General features: G+C 46.5%; 1 protein-coding gene across 2 annotated transcripts; it reads right to left on the bottom strand.

Annotated features, from left to right (window-relative positions):
* Positions 1-672: 672 nt before the first annotated feature.
* LOC125764508 (zinc finger protein 2) lies at positions 673-18,111 on the bottom strand. Of its 2 annotated transcripts, none has more exons than XM_049428860.1 (8): positions 17,244-18,111; positions 13,763-14,285; positions 12,023-13,692; positions 10,354-11,960; positions 10,059-10,253; positions 9,774-9,956; positions 1,991-6,420; positions 673-1,914 (listed from the first exon to the last, which is right to left on the bottom strand). In XM_049428860.1, the coding sequence occupies exons 2-8, from the start codon at positions 13,952-13,954 to the stop codon at positions 1,603-1,605; spliced, it is 8,589 nt and encodes a 2,862-aa protein (XP_049284817.1). In that variant the 5' UTR covers positions 13,955-14,285; positions 17,244-18,111; the 3' UTR covers positions 673-1,602. The 2 variants fall into 2 exon arrangements, with proteins under 2 accessions (XP_049284817.1, XP_049284809.1); XM_049428852.1 differs by having other exon boundaries at positions 13,763-15,124; positions 16,969-18,111.
* Between the last annotated feature and the right edge of the window lie 438 nt (positions 18,112-18,549).

An 18,549-nucleotide genomic window follows, 5' to 3' on the forward strand; every position in this document is an offset into this window, starting at 1 on the left:
GGGTTGCAGTCTGACTCATCCCTACAGGTAAACGAATGAGTGAGTGAGAGCCACACGAACGCATTGCATTCTTCTTTTCGAAGGTAAAAATGACAGCATGCTACGATTTGACAGCATATCGTATCGCTTCAGTAACTTTCGGTTAGGAAAAAAAACTTATTTTATTTCTTATTTTATTTCTAATTTTATTTAAAATTTTCTAATTTTTTCCCCAATGAGGATATTTTTACAAAATAAGCGATATACAAATTCGCACGCCTCAAAGTAAGTTTGCAAAATAATAACACAATAAACCATTTGATGATAACTGCAAGGATGCAAAGGCAAGTTATGCAGCACATTGCTTGAATTGTGATTTTACGAGCCTTTTACGATTTTGCGTTTGCATTTTTTAATGTACATAAGTTGTCAAAACGAATTAAGTAAAATACATTCATTATATTTAACATGGAATTTTGCAGATGAAATTGCATAGTTTTAGGTGCTTTAATCTAATAATTTAATTAATACCATTTGCCTGTAATAAATGAAAAATAGCACCCATTCAATCATGAACGGATCTAGCTAATGTAGTTGCTTTGAAAGCGTAACAGTACATTAACATTTGAAGTTAAATAAAAGAAAACATTTTAATTTCGGATGCTAATAAAAGCCTATAAAAACGACACAGAGTTTCTGTTTCTTACTTTCCTCTGTTTTTTTTTCTTCTTCTAACTAAATTCTTAATATTTGCGATCTTTTGTTTTAGGAACTTTCACATTACATTTGATGCGGGGATTTTCGACTCATTGTCTTCAAATTTTACAACTCAAGTTTTCTGTTCAGTAATACAAAAAAAGAAAACGTCACTGTTAAAACCTACAGCATTACGCACAGTAATAATTATAATAATAAAAAAAATATACGAATAAAACGATTCAAGAACGTGTATCACTATAAATTATTTTTTTTGTCTGTTGTTTTCGATTACTAAAAAAAAATAAAATAAAACAATAATAACGATATTTTCACTAGCAAATTGAAGGCGAGGAAATTAACACATCTATCGATTATTGAAACGCGATGCTTCAATGGCGTTTACCCGGCCACCTAAGGGTCCCGGGGGCATATGGAATTAAACGTTTTTTTCGTGGCTGTTTGTTAATTATTAATCGTTATTAAGAGACGAGCGTTGCGCTGCACCGGTACTGCTTTAAAGCAAAGCGCACCGATAAAAAAATGGGTAAATATAAAAGAAAAATAATCTAAAGAACGCAAAACAAACCGAAAATTCTCAGCCAGTGTGACGAAGAAAGGAAAACAATTGCAATTGCAAAATAAAAAAAGGACAAAATAAAACAACGAAAAAAAATTTAAATAATTAATACGAAGATAAAAAAATCGTCACACCGTCATGAGAGGTGCGAGGTGTTTGTTTTAAACGATCGAGAGAGATTGGAAGGAAGGATGGATGAGTGGGATTAGGTTGCAGGCAATGGAAGCAAAATTATCCCAGGAGATTAAAGGGGATGGGAAAGGAAAACCGGGAGTGGGGGATTCGGGGGAGGCTTAGGGCGGTTAGTGTTGCATACTAGCTGGCGCCCTCCAGCCACCCCACGGCTCCTAGAAAGGGCAGTCGTTCTCGCGCGGCTGAAATTCGCGCCGGCTAACGTCGAGACTCGAGTCAGAGTCTTCGCTGCCGCTCGTGAACGAGTGTGCGATCTGGGCCGCGGCGAGCTGTGCCTTGGCGGACCGTTTGTTGCTCTCCTCCTTAAAGCAGTGATTCTTCTGATGGCGTATCAGCTCGTAGTAGCGCTGGAACACGAGATTACACTTCTTGCAGGTGTAGTTGATGTTAATCGCCTTCTTCTCGTCCGACTCAAACGTTGGGTTTGGCTGGTTTTCGTAGATTTTGCGCTGCTTCTGGCGGGCGTTCTGTTGTGAACGGAAAGATGATGATACGGTTTAGTATGGGGCACGTAAATTAAACTCCAAGCTTGTCAAAACTTACCTGGAACCACACGACGATAACGCGGGGTGAGAGCATCAGCAGCTTGCTCAGGTACTCCAGATCACTATCCTTCGGGTACGAGTTGTTTTCGAAGAATTCCTGCAGCACCTTGATCTGATAGTCGGTAAACCGGGTGCGGTTCGCCCGTTTGCCGTTCGAGCAGGTGATCGGTTGGGTTTGCGGTGGCAGCGCATGCAACCCCATCGAACCGGGCGGCGAGATGACCGGGCTCTCGATCGGGCTCGGTATCTTCATCTCCTCACCTACGACCAGCGTCGGCGGTGTGGCCATATGCTTCTTTAGCGAGATAGCGCTCGGCGGTCGCATCGGCATCGGGCTGGAGTTGGACGAGTCGAGTTGCAGATCGGCCGGCGTCGGACTGTCGTTCGATGATTCAGATTTGATTTTCTTTTTCTTGCCTCCACCGCCACCACCACCGTTACCACCGCCACCACCGTTACCAGTAACAAGGGATCCACCGTTACCGCCGACCACCGTACCACCGATAGCCATCGACAGTGGACCGCCGACGGAACCTGGACCACCGCCAACAGCTGCACCCAGTGCTACCGCATCGGCAGCCGCCCGTTGGAAGTACTCCGACACGGAACCGACCGTATCCGGGCCGGAAAAATCGGGACCACCGCCTACACCAACTACACCACCACCACCGCCACCACCACCAAATGTGTCCGGGAAAAGGCTTTTGTTGAGGTGGAATGCTGCGGCTGCACCGACCAAATCCTGCCCGGTAGCGGACTGATGCTTGCTAAGCGACTCTAGCAACGATTTGGACAGGTTCTGCTTCATCGCTTCGTTCAACGCTTTACTCATATCGGTGGAACCTTGTGAGCAGGAATTTTCCTGTGACAGTGATCCACCAACATCGGCCGATGACTTGAACGACGTCTCGAGATCGGTCACCTTCGCCTCGCCCGTCCGCTCGTACTCCTCCACGTTCAGCTTCGTCGACGGTGGGATGCTAAAGTTGTACGGGCTGTCCTTGTTGCGCTGGCGCTCCTTGAACAACGTGTTGCGGAACCAGTGCTTCACCACCTTCTGCGGCAGGTTCGCCTTCAGCGACATCTCCTGGATGCTTTCCTCGCTCGGTGAGTTGTTGATGTCGAAGTGTGAGCGTAGGATGCGCAACTGCTCGTCCGTGATGCGTGTGCGGGCCCGCTTCTGTGTGCAAGGTTGCTGCTGTTGCTGTGCCTGCTGTTGACCGAGACCCTGCTGCTGGCCGAGCTGCTGCGGCGATTGTGCTGCCAGCTTGGGATCGAGTCCGTGCGGCAGCAGGTTCAAATCGAGCGGCTTACCGTTTAGGCTGACCGGTGGTAGTACGACGGAGGCACCGGAGGATCCCTTACCACCCTTGCTAGCTGGATCACCGTGCCCTCCGGCACCGGGTGAACCGTCCGGTTTGGTGGGATCACCACCACCGACCTTTGGCGGTACGCCACCAAAGCTTAACTGGGGTGCTAGGTTCAGATAGCTGAGCGACATCAGATGATGAAAATGCATAAAGTTAAGCACGTTCAGTGCGTTCGGATTGAGCTTGCTGGTCGGATCGGTGGCAGCAAACTGTAGCAACGATGCGTTCTTCAGGAAGCTCGGATCCATTAGGTTAGCGGCGGCTGCAGCTGCCGCAGCCGTTGCTGCCGGGTCCATCGCTGGGACAAGACTTTTAGCACCGAGCAGTGCGGCAGCATCACCCGGTGCACCAAGATCGAACCCACCGGTCAGTGCGTTCACCTTCGCCAGTTCACTGAGTACCTGATGATGCTGGAAACCACCATCTGTCGGAAAGCCGATCGGACCAGACGGGTCCGGTAGACCGGTGGCGTTGTCGAGCAGCTTCTTGCGATGTGCCAAACATTCCGGGCTCAGCTCGAGGTGCGTCTCGAGCATCAGCTTACCCGGGAATACCTGGTAGCAACATTCACAGACACAAATTTCAGGCTTATCCGGTCCACTATTACCGCCACCACCACCACCAACAGGCACACCGCAGAACAATGGCCCGAGTGCTTGTTGTTGGTGGAGCTGTTGTTGCTGCTGCTGCACTTGCTCGGATGGCGACTTGAGCTTTCGCATCGACACCTCATCCAGCATGTTAGGCGATTGATCGTGACTCTCCGGAATCGGATGAATGAGCGGAAATTCGCTCTTCTTCTTGCTTTCGCCACCCTGCGGTGAGGGTTGCTGTGTCTGTTGCTGCTGTTGTTGTGACGTGTTTGATTGGCCAGTGAACAGACTCCGCTCCTGCAGTCGGCAGGCACGTGTTTGATGCAGCACGCTGCGCATGTGGATGTCCAATGTGCTGCCCTGCGTGTACGCTACGTTGCATATGTCACACTTGAACTTTTTGCGCGCTGATTCCTTCTCGTCGCCGACCTCTTTACGCTTTTCTCCACCTCCACCACTACCGCCACTGCTGCCACTGCCGCCACCACAACCCTCAGCAAACGAAGGCATCGAGAAGGGTGTGACTGCTTTCTCACCAAACGGTACGGTTGGTGAGGGAGAGTTCTTGCCCCGATCCGAACAGCCATCCACCGTACCACCGATATCTGCCCCAAGCAGGGAACCGGTAAACATCTGTGCGAAACCTTTCTCCGCCTTTAGCTTTTTCAGCTTGTTCAGATGCGATACACTGTTGTAGTGCACGAGCAAAATGTTCTTCTGCGTGAAGCTTTCCATACAGATCGTGCACTTGAACGGTCGGTTCGGGTTGGTAAACTTCTCCGACTTGATATCGTAGAACAGGGAGCTCATTTGCGTGGAGGAAGAGGAAGAGGAGGATGATGTCGTCGTCGTCAGCGGCTGCTGGTTGTGTTGCGACTGCTGCTGCTGCTGTTGTACCTGTTGCTGCTGTTGCTGTTGCTGCTGGTGATGCTTGGCGAGGGAAGACATCAGCGAGGCAGCCAATGAGTCAGGTGACGCTTTGTCGTCGCGCGGCATATGACAGGCCGTGGCAAGATGGCGCTCGAGCGCACCGGAATCGGTAAAGGTGAACTGACAGTCCGTGCAGGTGTAACGCCCCTCGGACGTGCCGCTACCGTCGAGACTTTTGTCGTAGTAAAAGCTGCTGCTTTTCGAGCTAACTGACTTTTCGCTCAGCCGATCCTCATCGACACTGTCGCGTGCGTCCCGACCACCGGACCGATCCGAACGCGGACTCAACCCGTTCCGTTGCTGCTGCTGGTTATTTAGCATCTTCCGTTTGAGATCCTTAAAGAAGAGAATGGAAGCATCCGGTGACGCGATGCCCGGCGGTGATGGCTTGCCGGACTGAAGCGCCTCCTGCGGATGCTTCTCTGCGATATGTGCCGTCAGCGAATGGATGTTCTTGAAGTGATGGTCGCAGTAGAAGCACTTGGTTGACTCGCGCAACGAATGGTAGAACAGATGGCGGCTCAGCTTTTCGTGCGTTTTGAACGCGAACGGGCACTGCTTACAACGGTACCGGTACGTGTGATGCTCCGAGATGAGAAAGTTCAGATGGCTCGCCTTGAAGTGTTGATTCAGATCGGCCAAATTATCGAATGCGTCCTTGCAGTCGTGCAGGAAGCAGGCGAGATCGTCCGAATCTGCACTGCGCCGAAAGTGGCTACTCTCGTTACAGTGTATCTTCAGGTCAACCATCGTGTCGAACGGTGCCTTACAGTACGAACACCGGATGCTCGGTACACCCGGCGACACCGAACCCTCCTTGCCGCCGGACGGTGAATGGGGCGACCCTGGCTTCTCCACCGGGCTGCTACTGTTGCTCGTTGGCTGCTGTTTGCCGTTGGTCGTTTTCAAAAATTGCGAGGTATCGACCAGCTTCAGCAGCCGATTCAACCCGTCCATCTTGATATTATGGACGCGCAGCACGTGCGTTTCCACCGTTGCCTGATCGAGGAACGCTTCCGCACACAGTGGACAGGACAGGGTCGGCGAATATTGCTGCTGCTTTTCCAGCGGTGGCGAACGGGCAGTAAAGCTATCGTTCGCATCCTGGCGCGCTACATACTGCTCCAGCATCTCCGCCAGGTTGCCGTGCTTCAGATCGTTACAGTTCTCCTTCAGCGCGAACGAATCACTCATGAAGGTGACCTTCTCAATTTGACGCAAATTCTGAGCACAACGTGCCTCGGTCAGTGTGCGCAAATAGTCGAACGGTTTCCGGGCCAGCGATGGCACGTTCGGTGATAGTTCCGTACCACCGAGCAGCTCGTTACCGGCGTTATGATTCGCTAACAGGTGTTGCATAACGTTTACCTTCTTCGAGGAGAACTTGTTGCACACGCTGCACACGAGACAGCGATCCTTGCAACCACCGGTTGCCTGACGGTTGCTGGCATTCTCACCGTTCCACATCTTCTTCTCCTGCAGTATGCTGCATAGCCCATTGTCGCCCGTATCCATTGCATCTTGGGCGTCTAAACCTGTAATATGCGCGTAAGAGAGACCGAGAGAGAGAATGGGTTAAAATTTTGTTTGGACGTAAAAAGTGTCGTTTCCTCAAGAAACGTCATTAATGTGTTACAAAAAAAAAACCACAATTTATGTTAGAATTTATCCTTCCAAGAAATGTCAAACTGTTTCTTGATTTAGGAATGATTAGATCATTTGCAGTCTGGACGAATTCCTAAGAGTTAATAACTTATTCTCATTTAGTGCTGCAATCTATGATTAGCTATACTCTCTCTCTCTTCTTGGCTTAACGACCTCTAAGATCACGCCGGCCATTTCTAGCTTACTTAACTAATTTTTACCACGTAGCCGGATAGTCAGTCCTTGCTACGGGGGGACGATCCTGATGGGATTTGATTCCCGGTTCTGTCGTATGGAACCGGACCGGCTAGCTCGACAGAAGACTTAAATTAACCCAAAACCAAAAAAAATCAGCTGCGTATTAGGTCGCAGTCCCAGTCGCGTTTGAAGCGACACCAGGTTTGTTACTGCGTAGTAACTTGATTCAACTTAACGTGTAAGCGTTGTCATTAGAGTTCTCTTATTTTTTATTTAAAAAAATAATGTAATCTGTGATCTGTGAAGAATACAGAAAAACGCCATCTGGCACAACATCGCAGCACAACAATCTCTAAGCTAAGGTCCCTTTTTGGACAGGATGCCAAGCACTGAGTGATGATGATTGAATGTCACGCCCTGTGCGTGCCATATATGATTCCCGTTCCTTCCGCTTTCTGCTACAATAAAAAAAAAACGAGATTTCCCCATGGAAATAAATCTTCTCGAATAGAAAAAAAACAGATATACATTAATGTACACCATTAAGGCAGACCCATATACACCGCAACTCTGTGCCGCTGTGACTGAAGCGTGAAATCTTCTCGGACGCTTTATGTCGTCCCCATTTAAGGGGTTTTAAGTTATTAAGCATGAGCAATAAAATTCATCATTTCCTTCACACCAAACATGCACACACACACACGCACACACAAACTGATGGTGGAAGTGGTGTGCGCGCACCATCATGTCTTGAATGGGATTCATGCTGCTTTTCTCCTGTGGTGTGTACGGTTGCCAATCAACATCCCGTAGCCCGGCATGGGCGAGAAGAGTAGTGCAGCATAAATGTACAACACCACCACCACGCCATATTTATGCTCATCATTCCCCTTTCCGGTCCGATATGTGCCCGTTTCTCGCTTCACCGCACACAAGTACATTTCGCTTGCGCGCCTATGTATGTGTGTGTGTACTGTGACCAAGCTGTTCAAACACCATACGTCTCGCACGGAAAAGGGCAATGGAGGACTCCCGGTGTACGTGAGGCTCCTGTAACGGTGCGTGTGTGTACGAGTGTGTAATATGCGTAAGCGCATTGTTTCCGCCTGCGTATTCGCGTACGGACAAGCGCTTTTGTTTACTCGCGTCTCGTCGCCTTGGCGTGTACTGCGCAAAAAAACAACGCTTCTATTCTGATTGTAGCAAGCATTAGTTAGGTTAGGTTTGATTGATGCGCATTCCTAATGCAATTGAATAGAGCTGAGGTGATATTCTAACCTAACTTTTTCTGTTTTACACCTATCAACAAACAATAAAAAACAAGCTTTCGTTACGTACATAACGCGTTGCAATCGTAACGCATCGCCCCACACTATTATCACACCGACTGTCCAGAACTGTCGTTAATTCTGCATCGAAGCAGACAAACAATCGAAAACAAACGTATAGCAAAACACTTCAAAAACCACGCCGGTCAAAGCAGTTACCGCTCCGATACTGGTGATCGAACCGAACGCACTGAGATTAATACGCACGATGTACTAGTACACAACGCTCCGCTATATCCTGACGGATGGATGGCCAAATGGAAACTGAAGGGACAAGAGGAAGATGCCCGGTCCAGGTTTCGGGGTCCCTCAGTTATCCCTAACCTCGGCACTAAAAAAAAAAAAGAAACAACAAAAAACCACAACCCCGAACCCTACGACAGGCCACCCCGTCTACGGTTGTTTTGTATCAATAATTGTGTGCCTTCGCCCTGTGCGCTTCGGGGCCACGTTTTTCGCGCTCGATTCCTCTTTTACCATAACTCCGTTGCTAGAAAGAGACCGTCCGAGAAACCCTACCCCTTGGGTATAGGGCCACTCAAGAGGGATGAATAAAACGAGAAGAAGAGAAGAAAAAAACACAAAATCCCAGATATAAGGGTGATCGAAGTTTGTAAAGAGGCAACGCACACACAAACGTTAACTACGTTCGCTGTTTACACGCAAACGGCACGCCAAACAAAAGTGACCCATCGGGAAGGATGTGTAAGCAGGACGGCACACACACACACACCTTGCTGGCGGTGCAAGATAACAGGGAAAAGGAGGAAAGAAGACTTAAATGCTGAACAAATAACAAAAGTCGAGCAAAACCGGCTTGCCCCGGAGCCTCTGGAATGAAAGTCCGTCCCTTTCTATGTACTCTCTTTCACACCCTTTTAAGCTGCACACGATCGAGAACCTAAGCGACCTGGCAGAACCCCAGTGGAAAGAGGATCTCTCTCTAGGTTTCCCTTTTCTTTTCCTATTATACGTACATTCAATTGAAATATGTCTGTTTGCTTATTCATGCCCTGTCCGGCTGAAATTCCTTCCCCTTCGTCGTCTGACCGGTGTTTGAGTCTACTGTATGTATCTTTTATCTACTTCAAAACGTGTGCGTTCTTCTATTTTGCTCTACTGCGTATGATTCATTCTCGCTCGATCGAAGAGTCAAAACTTTATTAAGAACGATGCGCAAACAGAGAATTCGATTACATAGAGATTACTAGAATATTATGAAATTCAAGTTTGTTACGTTACGTTACAATACTAATTATGTTCTTTACATACCAAAACAAATACATAGACACACAACTACTAAATGATAAATGGTTCCGAAGCGGTACGAAATGCGTTCGTAACAATAAAACCAGTTTCCGGTGCGAATGTGGCAAACATGAAGTTATTCATAAATGCCTCTAACTCCGGTAAGAGACCGCAAAGAAGAGAGGTGACAAATAAATTAAAACTCATGTCCATTTCCGTTGTGCACAAACACACGCTCGTGCGCACCTGGAAGCGTACATCGTTTTTGGGCCAATTGCGATTAACGTGTGCGATAAAAACATCAACTCCAATAATACCATTAAACCAAGGCAAGATCGAATGTGAATTCGTTTTGTTTTTTTTTCTGTCCAAATCCGATAGTCATTGATAGCTGAACAACAGCTGAAATCAATATGAATGGGCGGCCATTTTGCAGCTTCAGATCTTAGTGAGGTCGAAAGATCACTTACCTTTAGCGGTCAGCTTGAAAATGTTGCGCAACCCTAGTAGGTTAATGTTTTGCTCCACCTTGCAGCTCTTCTTGAGATGATGTATCATGTAGTAGATGTGGTCCGTCTTGAAGCAACAGGGCACGCAGGTCAGCATCAGCTGGTTAGCTTTCGGCGAGGATTGCTGCTGCTGTTTTGCTCCATCTGCAAGTAGCATCATTTGCATCAACAAGACACGTGAGATGTGATCCGTCGCGGGTTGATGTTGATGGGCGAGCAGCAACCGCTCGGCTAGTTCACACTTGCCTTCACTCTTCACGCCAACGTTCGCCAGGCTGGACTTTTCGCTCGAGATTAGCAGCAGATAGTCGAAACAGATGCGCCGGAAGATGTGCTTCTCCGACAGACTGTGTATGCCGATCTTCTCCAGCGAGGTGGTGTAGAAGTTGCAACAGTTACACTTGAGCTGCACATTATCCGGACACGAGGTGGAAGATGATTCTGATAGAATGTGTAGAGAAAGAAAGAGAAAACAATTAAAGGCAAATGAGTATTCAGGTTCTGTACCATATCTCGAGTTGTTCAAGGGGCCATAACTTACGTTCACTATCGATACCGTTCGCACCGGTAGAGAAATCCCGCTCGATAAGCTCGGTTTTTGGCTCGAGTAGCAACATTAGCGGAGAGCGCGAAATTTCACTGACGCTTGGCATCTCATCATACGGAAATTTCGGTTCCTCCGCCAACGGGAATATAAGCTGCAGCTTCTTGTACAGCTCCTGTCCGACGAACTGGCGCAACTTGGTAGCGGTTTTGTCACGCCCCTCTAGCAGATGGATCATCAGCTCGAGCCGCCTCAGATGGTGCTCCGCCTTCAGGTGCCGTTCCAGCTCCGATCGGTCGTGTGCCTTCTGCCCGCAGAGGAGACACTCCTGGCCGGCGACCAGTATCGCATCCATCGCGCTGCTGGTCCGATCCTTCAGCACGTGCTTCTTTAGCTCCTCCAGATTGTTCGTCTCGAAGTCCGCACACACCAGACAGCTGTAGTACGTTGCGGGATCGAGCGACAGCCGAATCGGTGGATCGAAGTGGAGCGGATTTTTGTCCTCGTCCAACTGATGGTGATGGTAGTCCCGCTCGTTGCCCGGTTCGCTGGCCCCACTAAACGGTGACGGCTGATTCAGGAAGAGTGAATCAGGCGTGGCCGTCTCGAGCGGTGCACCGAACGGTGACGAGGGCATCGACAGTGGTTTTAGGCTGCTGCTACTGCCACTGCCGGTACTGTTATTGCCAGCGGCGCTAGCGGTAGCGGCCGCAACAGCAGCAGCCGCTGCCGCCGCCGCCGTATACTCGTCCACTCGGGCCATCGGTGAATCTTCCTTCAGCGTGTTCAGATTGATCGCGCTCAGGTAGTCGAGATTGTCCGATTGCTGCTGGGACTGTTGCTGCAGACTTTGCAGGCTCTTCAGCTGATTGTAGCTGGACTGGAACGAGTTTAGGTTGCTGATATGTTTTTCGCTCGTCATGTGGATGCGCAGATTGCGCGCGATGTTCGTGTCGTAGTTGCAGATGTCACACTTGAAGAAGGATTTGGGACGGCCTCCGGTCTCATACCCGACCGGACCCGACTCCTTAGACTGGACGCTACCACCACCACCTCCGCCGCCGCCACCACCGCCACCACCAACAACACCGACACCAACACCAACACCACCACCACCACCGAGCTTGCCCGACATCGAGGACAGTGGGGCACTTGCTGCGGCAACGGCGGCCGCCGCCATATACTGATTGCGCGAACTGTTCACCACCTTTTCGTTCGCCTGCAGTGTCGCGAGGTTAAGGAAGCTCTGGTTGCTTTTGTTCATCATACCGTTCAGGTCCTGCATGTTGTTCAGATGTTTGTCACTCTGCATGTGAATCGACAGGTTGCCCTTGGTGGTGGTGGAGTAGTTGCAGATGTCGCACCGGTACGGCTTGTATCCGCAGGTGTACGATTCGCCCCGGGCCAAACGTGGATGAGCCTGACCGGCAAGACAGTAGCTGCAGGCCGTCTCACCGTCCGGATGCTTTTCACGCATGTGTATCTCGAGCGTTTCCTGGTACTTGTAGTGCCAGTTGCACTGCGGACATTTGAGCGTCTTGCAGGAGTTGCGTGTCGAAATGTTCGGACTGAAGTTGCTGTTCCGGAATGCAGTCGAGGGTTCCCTGAAAATACACACACATAAGTTAGACGCGTTGGCAAGCAAATTGCGATATGTTTAACTCACGGTTCCAGCTTCTTCACGCTGATCTGATGTTCGTTCTTCAACTCCTCCCCGACGTCCATCGCTTCCGGTCGGAAGTTGTTCGCAATCAACTGCTTGTACAGATCGACCGGGCTATACTTCTTTAGATGGAAGTCACCACCACCGCCACCACCACCCCCACTGCTGGCACCCATATCAGATAACACACCCGGTCCAGCACCCTTGTTGGAGGCTACCGCCGCCACCGCAGCTGCCGCCAGCGGATTCAGCTTCATGTCGGTTGCCGAACTGATCAGCTCGAGAAACTTGTTCTGCTTGCTATACAGATTGTCACCTACGGTGCTAAGCATCTTCTGCTGGTTCAGAAAATCGGTCAGCAACTTCCCACTGACGGCTGCGGCGGCAGCGCTGGCCACACCGCTGCCTCCATTGCCACCGTTGCCGGTTACTTTCTTTTCGCCATCACTGGCAGCGGCTGCAGCAGCAGCGGCTGCGGCGGCGGCGGCAGCCGCAATCGCAGCACTTTCGTTCATCGCATTGCTGTACTTTTCTGCCGCTAGTTTCCAGCTTTGCTCGTAAAGTAGCGCATTGTTGGCGGTGAGCTTCGGAAAGCTGCCAGTGGTGTCGAACCCGATGCTACCGGGCGGGAATGCGTCCGCAGGATGAGAAACCGATTGCTGTAGGTGGTGTTGTTGCAGTTGAAGTTGTTGTTGCTGTTGGTGTTGTTGCTGCTGCTGCTGTTGTTGCTGTTGATGTTGCTGCTGTTGTTGATGTAATTGCAACTGTTGCTGTGATAGCAACCCAAGGATACCATTGTTCGTACTGTTGCTGCTGATGCTGCTGCTGCCGTTGTTGTTGTTTCCATTGCTGCCACTACTGTTGCTGGTGTTGTGATTGCCATTGATGTTACTATTGCCTAGGATGGTAGGATTGCTACCCACCGTACTACCGGTACCGATCGCGTTGGTAGCACTGTTCATACTGCTGCTGCTGCTGCTGCTACTACTACTGCTGTTGCTACCGCTATTACTACTATTGGTCTTGTATCTCTCTTCGCTCTCGACATGTTTCCTACTGTTACTATTGGCTGAAGATTTCTCTTCGAAAGGAACCAGAAAAAAGAATTGCTTCTCAGCATTCGTCTGTATGATGGCACTGCTGTAGTTCTTCTCCAGCAGCATCCGCTCGTAGTCGTTCAGTGTGAGACTGTGCTCTATTTTGGCATGCGCTATAAAGGATCGACAGGTGCCGAAGCTGAGCTTGCAGCTGAAGCACATCAGGATCGCCTTATGGTTACTGGTCGAGCCACCCGCCATCGGTACGACGTTGGTGGCAGTAACCGTCGACGGTGACGCCGGCGATCGGGTGATGAGATTCTGTGCTTGCTCCTGCTCGGCCGACGCACCACCCGCCTCATCGTCGGTGTTGGCAAACGCGTCACCACCACCACCACCGCCCCGTGTCGCTTCGCTCTCCTTGCTGAACGAGACAATTCGGAAGGAATGTGTGCGAGGATTCGAATTGCTGTCGTTCTTAGGAGAGGCGACCGGGTCGATGATGCAGGTGTTGTCGTTACAGATGATGCGCCCATGAAAGCGTTCCACCTCCTTCTGATACTCTGGCAGTACGGTCTTCACAGTGTTGTTGCTGCTGCTGTTACTCGTGACGTTCGATTGCGCCGATTGCTGACCCTGCAAAATAAACGTAATCGGTTTAACGCGTGCTGATACGGTAGCGCCAACATGGAACCTGGTTCCTTACCTTGTCGACAAAAAGTTGTATAATGCCTTTATTGTCTACCGGCTTGGACAACAGTCTGAAGATCGCTTTGCTCAGTGAATCGTTCGGCACTGGACCTATGGTATCGTTGCACAGCTTCAGTATGCGCGACTCTCTGTGCTTCAGGTAGAACTGAATTTTGGTGGAGAATTTTGTCTGTTTGCGAGTAGTCATTTTGTTGCGTTCGTTCGTTTTTTTAATTTGTGTGGAATTTGTTTTATTGTAAAAGTGTGTGGGAAGGGTAAGAAGTTTTTTTTTGCAGTGTTTGTTCTGTTTTGTTTGTCTGCTGTGTATAAGTTCTACCCGCTCCGTTGCGCGATTCCGTTATTATTAATAGTATATAGTTCAATATATGTATTAAGATATAATTATAGTTAAATGTAAGTTATAAATAATGCGAGGTTTATAATTTTGTAAAACTTTTTCTAAAGTTTAAATCTTAAAATGTATTTTTTCGCGTAATTTCATTATAACTAAGTTGTTCGTTTCATTAAATAGGGATATCCTGAAATGGGAAGAAATGGGGTGAAATGATGCGCGTGTACATAGACATACACACGCAAATGTACACCCCAAAATGTTTTCTATGGTTAGGATAATTGACTTATGCTTGAGCAGCACAGACCAACGCTTGTTCAATCGAATCCATTTTTGTTTTTCTGTTGCTTGATGAAATCATTGTGAATATTGTTCACAATATGTTTATGTATTTTGCGCTCTTATTTATATGCACTGTTGTGATATTATCAACGGTAAGGAGAGACATTTATTAGACAAGACACTTTCATTTTTTTTAATCCTGAAAATAATGTTGTTGCATCATTATGATTTGTTGTTTTTAAAGAAAATTTTACACTTTATAGAAATATATAAACATTCAACCCTCCTATGGATGAAGTTTAAAAAACAGAAATATATAATAAACAGTGAAAATACGTTAAATAAGCGATGATAGCTCACTTAATCTCAATCCAATGTTTCATAACTAAAACAAACATTAAATCTCTTTACTGCAAAAACGCGTTGAAAATGTTAACGCATATTAACGAAATTTTAAGACACAGCTAACAAAAACATAATTTAATTAACAAGGAGAAAACACTTGTAATAACAATAAAGCTTGTAAATATAAATAACATGGCAAAATACATACAACAATGAAGGTACAAGGTAGAACAATAAAAATAACACAAAGATTCGCTTTGTTTTCATTGCATTTCTTGGCACACATTTATTTATCGCACACACACGCACAGATAGCAATCAACGCTTGTTTCAAGAGAATCCGTTCTTTTTGTATGTTTCGTTTCATTTTTTTCACAGCCATGAAGTAACTGTGTTATGCTGTATGTAAGATTATATGGTAAGAAGAAGATTAATTAAATAATTTATTATGTAACGATTCATTTGGGGAATGGAACCATTCTTGGTTCGCACTATAAAGGGAAAGTAGAAAGGGAGAAGGGAAGGTGAAGGAATATTGGTGCTAAAATTGTGTTTGTTAAGAAATATATAATTTCACAACATAAAGATATAACTTTATCCATTAAAATCATTTAAAGTTAATATTACCCAATATTTTCCAAAAGATGGAAAACAAACCGTTAACTTGTGGCCCAATTTATGTTGGGCATATCACATGTTAATTATTTTTTATCATATAAAAACCGTCCCAAGGTAAACAGGAAGATTGATGAATATATAAAACATAAAATTCAAATAGGCAATTGGCTCATCACAGCCCGTAGCATCCAGCATTTCCCGTTTCTTTTTTCTAATTATGTTAATTTCCTTTTCTCCATCTTTATGTTCACCCCGTCCGCATAATGTCCCCTTTAAAAAAAAATAATAAAATCCCCTCACTGCATCCCACCCACATACACACACACACTGCTCGCTAGTTGTCATCACAACAGCAATACATTAAAAAAAAAACTAATAAAAAAAATGAAGCTTGCGCTGTATCAACACACCTTAAAGTGGACATTTTTTTTGTTGCTTTTAATGAACCACACACACACACACTACACGCGCACCTACGGACACAAAGTGTGTGCTTGCCGTTGCGAGTGTGCACGTGCGCGTATGTAGTGTTGGTGCGATGATGACGAACCACACGGTTCGATGCTCGCGTGTCGCATTTATGGAGCGACGGAAAGAGAACGAAACAGATGCAAGAACAATAGGAACCAACGCACACCATTTGCCCGAATGATAAGGATGATAGAAGCGCTTTTTTCTCCCGTTTCCTTTTGTCTTGTTTTCTTCATTTACAATTGAAAGGATGCCATACTTTGATCGGTTGGGTTTTATTGTGCGGGTTTGGGGGCGGCTGTTGGTGCGAAACGGTGGAATGAGCGAAGGGTGAATGCACACCTAATACTGCTCGATGCAATCCGCGCAACCAATCTATCGCTGTCTCTTTCTCTCGCTCCTTCACTATCTATCCCTCGGCACACGGTTGACACCAAAATCAACCCTGTCCACAGCACCCCATCGAAAATATAAGCTGCAGCTCGACATTCCACACGGTTTTGCATTTGATTGCTGCGATTGAATTGATCGAAATCAGCTAGATGGAGCTGTGTGGAGAGATGGGAGTTGTTGCAACAGCACCTTCTTGCTTTCATTGCAAGCACCTGCAAGTTTATATGCTTTCTTTGCATTTCGCCCAACTCTCACCGAAAGCGATTTTGCTTGCTAATCCGCAAACTTTGTGCTTTTTTTTTTGCTTGTAGTATCACACACATCACACAACTCACATGCGCGCACATACACATACCAAACCCTTCTTCCTACTGTTGTGCTGTTTTTTTTCGGTGTGGTGCGGAATGGGGACGGGGGGTGGAGGGCGGTTTGAAAAATTGAACCTCTCCTCTTACGTCCGTTTCCTATTTTCCTCGAGACACCATTTCCTCGCATCATTTTACTCGTGCGTGTAAAGTGAAATGTAAAATTGTTATCAATTGACGCATTGTTATCAATAAGCACACACATACAAACGCATATAAATGCACGCACGCACGTACCCGAAACCTAATCGAATGTAAATCACTAGCCCTCTTTTCTCCCGATTTTTGGTTTCCCACCCACACACAAGATTCCTTGCCGTAGTAAAGCCCCCTTTTCCACATAGTTTACATACACACACACACACACACACTTACACACAATCACTCTACGCTTACCAAACCGTGCAACGACTACACACCCTGCCCGCGCAGGGTAAAGGTAGCAGAGGTGGTGAAGCTCCGTGACGAACTTGGTGCTGCTGCTGCTGCGAAAAAATGGGGCCCTGGCCCACCGAAACACACAATATTGCAAGACGAAATCCAAACCGTAGCGGCCATTTCCGGAACGGTACCGGGACACCTTGTTGCGGGATTCACGTTTAGCGAAACCAAACGGCTCAACACGGTACGGCCATCGGTGAAAAATATCGTAAAAAGAAGCGAAAACTAACGCTGAACGAACGAACGAAGTTGTTGAAGTTGCGACGCTGCTTTGCCTGTTCTGTTTCTCCGTTCTCTTCACGGGACAGCTTGAAGGGATATTTGGCAGTCGATAAAATTACCCTATTCGAGCAGTTCGTTTCGTGCAGTTTGTCGAGCATGCTGCTGCAGGGGACCAAAAACAGAAACAACACATGTACAGGTGTCATCAATATATTGACCGTTGAAAAATTGTTGCAATGTTGATTTTCTTCTGTAGACGGGGAACCATTTTCCTATCATGGCAACATTTGTGTAATTTATTTTTATCTACAATATTAATATAATTTAAGAGAGATTGATTATAAAACGAAAACATTCACCAACCGTTGAAGCTGGAAATATTCCAATTTTATATCGCGATTTATGGTACAAAAACATTAATGTGTTTCTCATTCGTCCCTCCAAAATTCATGTGAATATCTATACAATTTTTTCAAATTGTCTGTAAAAATAACCCAGTTTCAAACCAAAATTCTCTTTGGTTTTCGATTTGTTCGCTATCTGTCTCTTGCTTGGGTTTAGCAGAGTTGGATTTTTGTCGTGCGACTGTTGTAGGTTTCGTTATCTGTTTCGTTTCGCTTCCAGTTGTAGGGTTCTGATAAAGGTTAATTTCCACACGCGATATTATTAAAAAAATCACTAGTCCATAGATATATTACCTTGTTAACACTCTTTTATCTTTTCAATAATTAACAAAAATAAAAAGAAGCTAAAACTTTGGAAAATAATCAAGGAGAAGAGAAAACAAATTCATGAAATGGTCATTTCAATTTTATTCAGCAGCGCACGAAAAATATCCTACTCGAAAGGGATATTCAGCAGATCATCCTCATCAGCAGGTCCAGTGAGAAAACTATGGCAATTAAATCTGCTGTTCGTAAACTGCGAAAAATCAGACTGAAAATTGATTCAGCACATTAATAAAAACCTAACTAAACTTTGCAAAATATCAGTATGACTGTGAACGTAAAAAAATCCGTTTCTAAACTGTTTCGCTGATGTATTTGATATATTTTTAATGAAAAAATGTGAAACAATATTTGACATTTTGTACAATCTGAAAACCACTGTGCAGCTGTGTACGATACCCAAGATTTTTATATATGTTTTGGTACATTGCAGACAATGTTTTTACTCTTAAACAAACAGTTAGATTACAACTAATGAATGTTCGTCTAGCCATTCTAAAGGTACAATGGTTAAACTTCCATTGTTTAACTACCGGCAATATGAATACAGAAATAAAACATAAACGAAAACATCAAACGTCAAAGC

This window comes from Anopheles funestus, chromosome X (genome assembly GCF_943734845.2).
Source record: "Anopheles funestus chromosome X, idAnoFuneDA-416_04, whole genome shotgun sequence".
NCBI lineage: Eukaryota > Metazoa > Arthropoda > Insecta > Diptera > Culicidae > Anopheles > Anopheles funestus.